Genomic DNA, 12,185 nt, shown 5'->3' with positions numbered 1-12,185 from the left:
ACAGAATCAAATAGCAACACTTTTCAAAATAAATGCTGAAAAGTTCTACTTTTCAGCACTGAAATGGGTGCTGAAAAGTTAAACTTTTCAGCACTTGTTTCGAAAAGTAACAATTTTCAACATTTTTTTTATTTAAACGAACTATTGACAAAAGACATGAAAATTTCACACAATGGGTGATTATCAGAATTGCAAAAAATGTTGTATGGAACTCGTTGCAAAACTTGATTTTTTCAGCACTCTTCGTATTTATCCAACTCGGTGAACCTCGTTGGATAAATGTACGACTCGTGCTGAAAAAATCCTCTTTTTGCAACTTGTTGCATAAACTACTATTTCACACCGGTTAAAACCATAACGATGGAAAAAACCCTTTTTTCTCTCTCTGTTAATTTTTATAACTCAACCAGATAATCAATTTGGCGCATCCGCAAACCTACCCACCGCCCGAATCCCACGTAAATTCCACCGATCATCGAGAAAAAAAAATCAAACGAATATTGCTCAAATACATCATGCGCGTTGTTGCCAGACGTGCATCGGCACTCAATAGCACTTCACCACATTTTGAGATGATTGCCTTCGTAAACCGGCAGAGTGAATCTTTGCTCACTGTGCATCAAAACAAGCTTTAGTTCAATGCTTTTAATAACCGTTGTTCACTATACAATTTTGATAAGCAAAAAATTTATAGTAATTTGAATATCACAAAAATTTCAAGTGCTAAATGTGCTATTTAGCACTTAAATAGCACTTCATCACTAAAACTAGCGAATAAGTGAAGATAAAGGTTTCGGTCGTTCATAACCTCATAGTAAAAAAAATAACCTCATAGTGCATTGACAAAAACATACTTTAGACACAAAACAAATTGATATGGTGCCTTTTCCAAGCCATGGCCTTAGAAAAACTGTCAAGTGCTATTGAGTGGCGATGCACGTCTGGTTGTTGCTTCCATGATCCGGAAGGTCTGCTTGTGAGGGAATACCTAACATATATACACTAGGGTGTAAAAAAAGATTTTCCAGCACATCAATTTTTCATTTCCTTTTGGGGTCCTAAACAACTCCCCAAATTTTTAGAAAGATTAGTTAAGTCCTCACAGTTTGTATGGGAAAAACCATTTTTTGAATTTGGTATTTAAAAAAATCCACGTTCTACGCGATATCAAAACCGGATTCATATTCGGATGCTCTGGAAGGTGCTCTACAACTTTCCCCAAAAGAGTTTGGTGCTAACTTGCTCCTGAAAGAAGAATCAGTGTCTTCAAAACTCGTCTAAAATGTAATTTTCGAGCAAAAAACACGTTTTAGACGCTGTATCTTTTTATAGGAGCAGTTGAGCACCATACTCTCTTCGGAAAAGTTGTAGAGCACATTCCAGAGCAACCGAATATGAATCCGGTTTTAATACAACGTGAAACGTGGATATCAAAATCCAAAAAATGGGTTTCCACATACAAATTTCAAATAAAAAAAAATCAAACCATCCACATTAACGACCCTCTGGTCTTTTGTGGTCTCTATTGCAAGTTTCTGCTCGAACCTAGGAGTCCGAAGGCTTGAATGGGGAGAGCACTCAAACCTCTTTCTACTCCAAGGAACCTTCCACCCCAGTGTTTGAACTGACGACCTTTGGATTGAGAGTCCAACCGCCGCCAGCGATTCCACCGGAGTAGGCTTGGTTTGGTGTGTTGTTTGTACTTATGGCATGGAGACGACTCCTACACCTGGAATGACTTAACGGCCTAACAACCAAGGCCGGGACCGACATTCTACTTCCTCATCCAATGGAAGGTTGGAGCAGATGGGAATCGAACCCAGAATCATCCGCTTACAAAGCGGACAGCGTAACCATTCGGCCACGCACTACCAAATACAAATTTATATGGAAAATTAAATTGCTTTGCTCAAAGTGGGGACTTAACCAATCGTTCTCAAACTTTGGGGAGTTGTTTAGAACCCCAATAGGAACTGAAAAGATGCTGTGCTCACTAAATTTGAGCAACCATATTACACCCTAATATACACTCAGACACAGCCAGGTGATTGCGTGGAACAGGAGCTTTACGAAACCCTTCAGAATGTTCCCCTGGAGTCCAATTTACGCCCACTTTGGCCCGCTCTTCCCTTGTGATACACGGAGAAAAAACAGTTCCCAAAATCGTGAACAAGCGGTAATGAAATTCGAAAGTTTGATTCAACACTGAAGTCGACAAATTAAAAGAAGCCTGAGTTAGAGTCGAAGTGAAAAACTCTGAGAAACAGGAGTCGGAGTCGGCTTTGAATGGGATTTGTTGTGGAGTTGTGAACCAGAGTCAATGGAGTCGGGTGTTTTCAAATAGCTGAAGTCGAAGCTTGCTGGTTAGCATTTTAGGCAGACGTGCACTTCTATTGTCATTTTTTTCGGGATGGGGGAGTATTATGTCGGTCCCTGCCTAATTTAGAGGTTAGGTCGTCAGATCGAAATCCACTCTCCCCTATTCAGATGTTTATCGAAAGCTCTCCTCTGTAGTACACTCACAGTCGGTCGCTCCGAACCTAGATCCTACAAATGTGATTCGCACACGCTGAATCCGACCGGTTGCTCCTGCTTTACTGACCCTGAATACAACATTCAGGGTGGGCGTTGAATGTAAATCAAACTTTGATGTGCCCATAAACGACCTCGAACGAGGATTTAGCTGCGTCGACTGCAGTCTGTGTGTGTGTATGATCGACGTGATGGAGCTCTTTAATGTCAGTAGCGCTTCCCCCATTCATCTCGCTTTTGTGCAGCCGTGGAGAGTTCACATTGCAGAAGGTATAAATTTCCCGAAGTATATGAAAGCGTTAGGTCGTCGAGGTGGGCGGCGTGGGTGTTTTTCAAATTCGTTCGCCGTAGGGTTAGCTGGGGAAGGTTATGTTTTTATTTTCTTTGAAGGCCGTAGTTTTTTTCTGCAACAGTGAGTTCTAACAGAATTTTGAAAGATTAAGAAAGAACAAGTTAAGACCCCAATCAACCCTACGGACTCGCTTTTGGAAGCTGACGCTCGTTGTGGTAGAACCAAATTTTGGCAGATAAAAAAAAGCAGGAAGTTCTACACCACTAGTGTGATCCCAAGCCCCGCAGGTTGGCCTCAACTGACCCCCGCCCGCTCACAGGTGAATGTGATATATGAGGTATCAGAATACCGCTTAATATATTGGCATCATTATCATTCCGGGCGTAGCTCGCATGCTGGCATGGGGTCCAACCTTGCACTGCTGATACCGATGGAAAAGGCTAGACTCCGGCGATTTTGTTCACTGCCGGGGTGATTAGATGATGCCTCTCTGGTACTGCAAATGGGCATGCTGGGGCGAACAACATGCGAACACACGTCACCATGCTTCGAACATCAGTAACAACAGCTTGTGACTTTATGTGGAATGTTGCCTATGTGTAGTCTTATCTCTGCTGTGTGATGAACATTGTTTATACTGTGCACTAGCCGGGATTGTCATACAATGGACTATGCTGAACAATGAAAAACTGCTTCTTATAGTAGATAAATTAAACTTGTTGATTTTCATCCACATTGTTTTGAAATAACTTTGGATCAAAGGTGCTAGCGTTGTCGATTAAAATAGCTTTTATAAGCACTGATAGTTGCTCTTCGTACTTCTTAGAAAAATTCCCCTCAATTTTAGTCGTCGAATGTTTAAGAAGCTTGTTATCAGGTCTTCGTTTGTGCTAGTTGGCTTTTTTTCTTTTCCGCAGTTTTGAGCTTTCCTTTCCCCGGAAATAATGGGGAAACTGCTGTGGCTATTTCTGCTCCGAGTCCTTGGAAATTTCCGAGAAAACGCACGAGATTTTCTTTATGAATTTCGTAAGAAGCCAGTAATGAGATAAATTCTTGCGAGTGGTAAACATAAAATATAACTGAAGAAACGGAAATTTAAGATCCGTGGGTGTTGGTTAAAAATTTGCCACTTTGGGAAAACAGAAAATCCTCTTTGCTGGCATGAGAAATTCACTTGTTCACGGTCGAATCAAAACGCGAACATTCGGGTGTGAGGGGTAATTCGATCATGCTTTCATATTTCACCGGGCACGCATTTTCCATATTTCATAATATCTGGCCCCTGGAGGGGGTGGTGGAGTTGTTTGGCCACAGTGGGGCACGAGGTTGGTGCCAGAGGGCATGTTAATCCGTTTTGCGTTGGGAAAGCAGAAGCAGCAGGACATTTAGTTTTTCGATTTGAATTTCATTTGTATTTCTTTTCGGATGAGTTCAGCTGAAATGCTGTGTGATTGAATATCAAAGTTATTAACGATAAGTCTGGTCATATTTTAAACAACTCCAACTCCGGCTTTCTGAATTCAGCAGAAACCGACTCCGACTCCAGTTCCGGTTTCAGCTCTCGGTCAAAGATTTTTTGTTCGTTCTAAAAATTTCTGAAAAGTCGGCATTTCATGTTTCCTAAAACAAAAAAAAAAAAAAAATACTGAGCAATTCTCTGAGATTTCGGTCATTCCTGTTTTCTGTATTTTTTAATCCGGCTGAAACTTTTTTGGTGCCTTCGGTATGCCCAAAGAAGCCATTTTGCATCATTAGTTTGTCCATATAATTTTCCATACAAATTTGGCAGCTGTCCATACAAAAATGATGCATGAAAATTCAAAAATCTGTATATTTTAACGGTATTTTGTGATCGATTTTGTGTCTTCGGCAAAGTTGTAGGTATGTATATGGACTACACTGAAAAAAAAATGATATACGTGATTTTTTTTCACTTTTTGTCACTAAAACTTGATTTGCAAAAAAACACTATTTTTATTTTTTTTTATTTTTTGATATGTTTTAGCGGACATTAACTGCCAACTTTTCAGAAATTTCCAGGATGGGCAAAACATCTTTGACCAAGTTATGATTTTTTATGAAATTTTCTTCAAAAAATTGAAATATTGGTCGCAAAAATTTTTCAATTTCATTTTTCGATGTAAAATTGATTCTTTTTCATATACATTTATTTTCAAATATTTTCAAGAATTTTAAATCAAGACTTACATATTAAAACGGCGTAATATTGAATGTTTGGTCTTTTTGAAAAGTTAGTCTTAATTTAAAATTTTTGAAAATATTTTTTTCGAAAAGAAATTTTACGAATGTTTTATTTTTTAACATTGTAAATCGAACCATTAGTTGCTGAGATATCGACATTAGAAAATGGTGGGTTGTTTGGGTGAGACTTAGAAAACATAAATTTTCTTGTTTTTAAACCTTTGCATGGCAATATCTCAGCAACGAAGGGTCGTATCAACAAAGTCCGAATAAGCAAAATATAGAGAATTTTCTCAGCTTTTCAAAATTATTTTTTTTCAAAACTGGGCAAACATGGGCACTATTTTAAAAAAATCAATAACTGCGACTATTTTGAAAAAAGATACCTAAAAATGGCTATAACTTGAAAACGGTGCACTTATTCAAAATTTCACTCAAGTACTTTTAGATTGCAATTTCAATTTAACATCGAAAAATAAAATTGAATTTTTTTGCGACCAATATTTAGATTTTTTGAAAAAAGTTGTTTTGATTCAAAAAATCATAACTCGGTCAAAGATTTTTTGCCCATTCTGGAAATATCTGAAAAGTTGGCATTTAATGTCTTCTAAAATAGTATTTTTTTTGCAAATCAAGTTTCAGTAACAAAAAGTGAAATAAAAAATCACAATTTTTTTACCGTGTATCATTTATTTTCAGTGTAGTCCATATCCATTCCTACAATTTTGCCGAAGACACCAAAATCGATCAAAAAATTCCTTCAAAAGATACAGATTTTTTATGGATTTATGGATGGGAATGTTAGCCCGATACTTGAGTGATGGAGACCGCCCAATCGACTGCTTCTCCGACAAAGTATCACATGAGTTTTGAGGGGGTATGAGGTCAGGATTCACGAGCGGCAGTGATTTGACCATGAGCATTTTGTTTATCGGTTGAATTTTTTTAATTTTAGGCAGCCGGCTGCGGAAAGATAGATAATTGATCATTTAAAAAGTTTTTTTTTTATCGAACGCGTGATGGAAAATTTAAATATTTATGAGGGTTTTTTTTGTGTACATAAATACAAGCAAATGGAAGCAATCTAAAATCAGTTAAATAGAGCATAGAGTCCACAATTGTTTTTGCATTTAAAAACAAACAAACTTGGATAAGAGAGAATAATTAGGTTATGATTTAGTGTTCATAGTAAAAAAACTCAATAAGAGCTGTTAATGTGGGCTAATATTTAGATTTTTAAAACGTTTATACACATTGGAAATATCAAAAATGTTAAAAATTACGGCCGTACGAGCGATTGTTGCTCTTCCCCCAAATGGTCGACTTGCCCTACCTTCCCCTACACATTCTTGAACTCCGATCTTTGAAATTTTGATGCATTTTGAAGATTTGACAAGTCTATGTAAAGATATGGATTGTGAAGTTTAATCGTAATTACATTGAAACGATGTATGATGCTTTTGTGAATAATTTTAATTTGTTTGGAACGCACCATCAACCTAAACATGAATTAAGTAACATATTTTTTCAAATTATATTCTGTTACAATCATTCTCTTTTTCTTTATTAGTGCTATGAATTATTATTATTTTTTAGTTTACGTGCACTGTATTTGGCAAACAATGTTATTTATTCTTAATCGTAATTTTGTTGAAACATTTAAATTATTAACACTTGAACAAAATGATGCAATTTGATGAATCTTGAAATCGCTACCTAATAAAGATCTTGCGGTAAAGATTGTTTTTTTTTCAAGTGCATTAACAAATGACCTATAAAACAAATAATTACGCAAAGGGCAGCAACCAGCTTGTCAAACCCAAATCCCCTCAAAAAAGATATCTCATTTTATGCTGACTTTGATAAATGTTGGCCTTCCATCATCATCGACATCACCATCATCATAATCGTAAATAAATCCGTTCGCCAAACCCAGAAAACATTCAGCCGATTCGCGAATTTCCTGATTTATGGGCCGCGATATCGAATAATTCATAATTTTAACGGTTCCTCGTCATCCGACTCCCACCCTTTCGGGTTGTGCTCTCGCGAGTGCGGCTTAAGTATTTATGTGCACACAGACAACACACACACACACACATATACGTGATTACATGTGCGTAAGCGCTCAATTTCAGAATCGGTACTCCAGTGAAAGGAAAGCAATAAAAGGATGGCTTCTTAATTGTGTTTGTGTGCATTTTGGCGCAAAATAAACGCAGCATCAGTTTCGGAGCTTTTATCGTGATTGAACTTCCACCACTACCACCACCAGCAAACTGAGATAATTTGCGATGCACTTTGCGAGATATTCCACTTTTTTTTCGCGAGCAAGAGTGATTTACGGTGTATCTTTTCTCGTTTTGTTCTCTCGACAGGATCGCTTGGATTTGGCGGATTATAGCAACTCGTACATAAACACGGGAATAACTCGTGATGGCCGATAAAGATAGATGTATCGTTGTGAGTGTGCTGCTGGCGTTGCTGTGTTGGGTTCACAATTGTGGTAAGTGGTTGCAATTGCAGGAGGAACAGTGAGCAAGAGAGCAACTCTCGGTTCTTGAAATGTCTTGCTTTTCTTCAGTTTTGTTTCTCGTAAACTCTGGAACAAAGTAAAGGAAATAGAGAAACAAGAGAGTTGCTCTCTTGATAAAGTTGTCATTAATTTAGAATGAGCTAATTTTATTGATCCCTTCCGAACGGACTGGAAGTTATATCGTCGTTGCCCTGCTAAATTGTCACAAGTGCATTAATATTCCAAACAAATCGTGTTTGTTATTATTTACACTGCGTTCTCATTTTTTTAATTAGCATTTTTTCAAATTAGCCGTTATTTCCTCGCAAAAAAAATCGGAATTTGCTTACATTTTTCAAAGCAATTATTAACGCCCACACAATTTCATAGCACCTAGAAGCAATCCATAAACCAATCTCTCCAGCAGTTTTTTCTATGCGTTTTCCGAATTTATAATAGAACAGCTCACCCAAGAATGCTATAAAACCACCCACGAAGAATACTTTATGCGACTTAACACTTCGAATCACCTCGTTTAAATTGATGACTTCAGCCGAAGCCGTACTATTGGGTGCCATCAGGCCCCGTTTGACCCGTTCCAATCGTTTTAGTTCCATTGATGCCATCGCCTGGCTGAACTCCTGCTGGACTATTCCCGTTTCAATCATTTGGCCGATCAGTTCGTTGAATCTTCTTATGAAGGGAAGGTCCTCGCGAGCGACAATTGCCTGGTAGAACTCATGGACTGATGTCGGGACGACGTGCACCAAATCGTTGCCTTGATCATCGTGCATGGTCTGGGCCAAATGATGAACCTTTTTGTCGATCTGCAGCAATCCGTGGGTATTGTTTGAGAAGGCTTCCAACGACTGGACTTTGCTCATAGAGGTAACATTAAGGCGTTTCTTGATAAGCTGGATGCGAGCGTCTCCTGTAACTCCGTTAAGACTGTCATAAATTGGCTGTGTTGTAACTAAATGCAGATTGGTTTTCAGCAAATGGTCCAGAGTGTTGATATCGTGGTTATTAGGGATGCTAGCTATTTCGAATAGCATTCCTTGGAAATATGCATTGAATCCCACGTGTGCGAACATTATTGTTACAACAACATAGCGTAGTCTTTTGAAGCCAACTAATGAAACGTTTAGCAGTATCCCGGCACTCGCCAGTAGTAAATACGAAGTCTCAGTTTCACGTGATGACCCATACAACTTTTGATAAAATCTGCCAAACAAGAGTAAAATTATAAAATAAGATACAATCAACAACTGAAGTTGGATTTTGAGTGATTCCTTGAACCGCAATCTTCCGCCGATCTGTTTTCGGTTCTTAGGCACTGCAAATAGTAGCTTGCACTGAGTTAGGGGGTGCAAAAATACAACATTCTTATTTGCCAACTTCTGCATCAACTGGGGTTGCGGATCCACATCGTTTTTCTCTAAAGCAAGAAAATATAGATTAAACAATTCATTTATAATTCTTATTCAAAATACCATTTGACGATGATTGAATAGAAAAATTCATGTGTGGCTTCATTGTCTGCATAATATGTATGCCGATAGAATTCAAACCATGAGTTTTGCTGGACTTTTTTAGCTGCAACAAACCAAATTCTTCGATTCACATAAGTCTACCAGAGAAGAACTATTCGTCGCACTCACCCGAACAGGATATCCCTGTAAATTTTTATAGTCATGCATATTCCGTAGATAGCGCCGGGCATCTCTCATGTTTTCCATATTGTAATATTCGCTTTTAAATGGATTGAACAGACTCCAATACTGTTGATGATCGGACAGTGGAAACATAATCACTACGTTCACCAATCCGAACAGTTTCCAGGCAAGTTTGTGCAACTGTTCAACCTTTTCAACCGTAGCTTGCGGATAGAAGAACAAGCATCTGGCCAGGGGATTTGACCTCTGAACCATTCGCAAAGTCGAGACGAACTGCTTTTTGCCTTTGATAAAGATCACGTATCCCTCTGAGTCAGAATGCTTGCGAGGAGTTGGAGATTGAACATTGATCTTTGCCAAATCAACATAAGAATTCATAATCACAGGTACGTTCCACTGCTCATGGAAATACTTAACGTATGATTCACTACCCAAGGGTTGGTTAACGAAATAAATGGTTTTGATACCCTAAATGACGAGAATATTTAAATCACGTGGTCTGCCATGTCAATTTTAAATAATTTTACCTCAAAATAGACCATCAACTGATGATCATTTGTACGAACCTGAGGATCAGTCACAAGTTCCAGGAGCTTGCTCGAGAGCGTAAAGCTGCAGAGTTGAACCAGAAAATATGTCATCAGCATCATTTTTATACTCAAAAAAGGTGCAATCTTCAGAACTGTTATACCACGTATGATCCCTACCAATGCAGAGTTTGAGATGACATATTGTGAATAGTAGGGGAAGGTGGGGCAAGACGACCATATGGGGCAAGATGAACAATCGTTCGTAAGGCCGTATTTTTTACAATTCTGATTATTTCCAATATGAGGAATTGTTGCTAGCAGTGCAATTAGCTGATTCTACTACCACATAACCGCCAAAACGACGTAAACGCCACGGGGCATAAGATTGAAAGAAGTTTTTTTCAAAACCTTTGTTTCCTTATAATATTTAGAAAGTACAAAATAAGGCTTAGGGTTCGTTTTTAGGCTCATTTTATCAAAATGTTTTTTTCCCTAAATCAGTAGTGTCCCTTGCACCTATTATAATGTATGATTTAACTTTTGGTTATTTTTGTAGAGAGCTTTTAAAAAATCTTGTCCAGATGGGGCAAGTGTAACATATGGATTTTTAGCATGCAACAACATATTTTATTGTGAAATTAATACATAAAAGCAGGGCTGTGGAGTCGGAGTCGGAGTCAGAGCCGGAGTCGGTGGAGTCGGGTCTTTTTGGGGACCTGGAGTCGGAGTCGGAGTCGGAGTCGTCAAAACTCGAGCAGCTGGAGTCGGAGTCGGAGCCGGAGTCGGCTAAATTTTAAGAGCTGGAGTCGGAGTCGGAGTTGGAGCCGAAGATTTCTGATAACCCCGAGTCGGAGTTGGAGTCGGAGTTATCTTGAATTCAACAAAAAATATGTGTTTTTTTATTGTTCAGTTATGCTATATAACAGCTTAATTTACAAAACATCTTGTATTTTTAATTGATTTATCAGATGCCATTATGTTTTTGAAGCTTTTTATTGTGATTGGAAAGCTCTAATTGTGTTATTACACTATAATCACTAAATGATAACCTCTTACCCAAGTATGTAGTATCATAATTTAAAAAAATATAAAAAATATTGGTTATGTAGTCAGACATATCTAATTGATTCTTGACTGCTTCCTTTTGCCTATATTTATGTGCCTTTTCAATTCAAATTTGACCAAATTTCATCCAGTTCTTTCTGAAAAAAGTACACACACAGTCATCTTTTACCCCGATAGCGAATGTCTTGGAGGTTTTAAGTTAAATCATGTTTTAGGAAAAAAATTACGAGGTTCATAAAAAGATTAAAAATAGTAATCACTGTTTTTGGAAATCCAAAAAAAGTCAGTTACAGTTTAACTTTTGTTACAAATTATCAACGATAATAACAATCTCTTACTTGGAACTCAACATGCGCATTTTGTTTATAACTGAGTACAAGAAAATCAAAGTGTTGCATTTAAAATAATTAAAATAACAAAAAATGTCAAAAGAAGTTGCAACGAATTTGAAATAATCATTGATTGTTGATGTTGAAGTTGATTTTAGGTACACCATTTTGATATCGTTGCAAATTATCGTTGAACAAATCTTAAGAATTCGGTACAAAAATGAACTAATTAAAAAAAATGTATAGAGCAAAATATAGGATTTTAATTTATTTTTCAAATATTATTAAAAAAAAACAAAATCAACAAATTATCAACTGGTACGAATTTCCTCATACTTTATATCCCACGCCAATATAACGGAAGGTGATTATCATTGCAAATCAATGTACCTTAAAAAATGGAATACTTGTGACCTAGAAAATATTTTACTTGTGGATATTTGTTTTTTATAATATTTTAAGATTTTTCATATATTTTGATGGAGGCGCAAGATCATCCATAAAGCTTCGTTTTAGGTGAAGATTCACGAAGTATCGTGCGCCTCCTTTTTAAAGGATATAAAATTTAAAATTAAAATAAATTGAAAATTTCCAGGGTAAAATATTTTTTATGTCACCGATATTTAAAAAGGACATCTTCAGCGTCCTTTCCACGAAGAAATTGTTTAGATACATTGATTTGCAATAATAATCTCCTTCAGCCATAGCGTAATGTCCATGTACGTCTTAAAAAAAAATGTTTCGTTCAAAATTGTCATTTAAAAAACAAGGTGCCTGTCACTGTGCTTCTTATAAATGTCAGCCTGAAAGTGAGCAAATTGAATTGTAATGTCCAATAGATCGTTAAGGCCAGGTTTCTTTTAATTATTCATTCAAAAATAACAATTTAATATTTAAATTTATTAGCTTTGAAAAAAATATTTTCAAATTTGAGGTTAAGCAAATAAATCCAAATTTACTTACAAAACTGTTCTTCTCAAAATGCCTCTAAAACTGAAGATATTTTTTGATTTCTGTTTCCACAACGTGTAAAACATGTTACCT

General features: G+C 37.0%; 1 protein-coding gene across 1 annotated transcript in view; it reads left to right on the top strand.

The window, feature by feature from the left end:
- Positions 1-12,185, top strand: part of LOC120432499 (uncharacterized) — a 343,681-nt gene that overhangs the window by 14,192 nt on the left and 317,304 nt on the right. Inside the window, exon 2 of the mRNA XM_039597712.2 lies at positions 7,405-7,532. Coding sequence (XP_039453646.1) covers positions 7,463-7,532 — 70 coding nt within the window. The 5' untranslated portion in view covers positions 7,405-7,462. The remainder of the gene's footprint in view (positions 1-7,404; positions 7,533-12,185) is intronic.

The sequence above is a fragment of the Culex pipiens genome, chromosome 1 (genome assembly GCF_016801865.2).
Source record: "Culex pipiens pallens isolate TS chromosome 1, TS_CPP_V2, whole genome shotgun sequence".
In the NCBI taxonomy this organism is placed as follows: Eukaryota; Metazoa; Arthropoda; class Insecta; order Diptera; family Culicidae; genus Culex; species Culex pipiens.
This window is presented reverse-complemented; position numbering and strand designations above follow the sequence as displayed.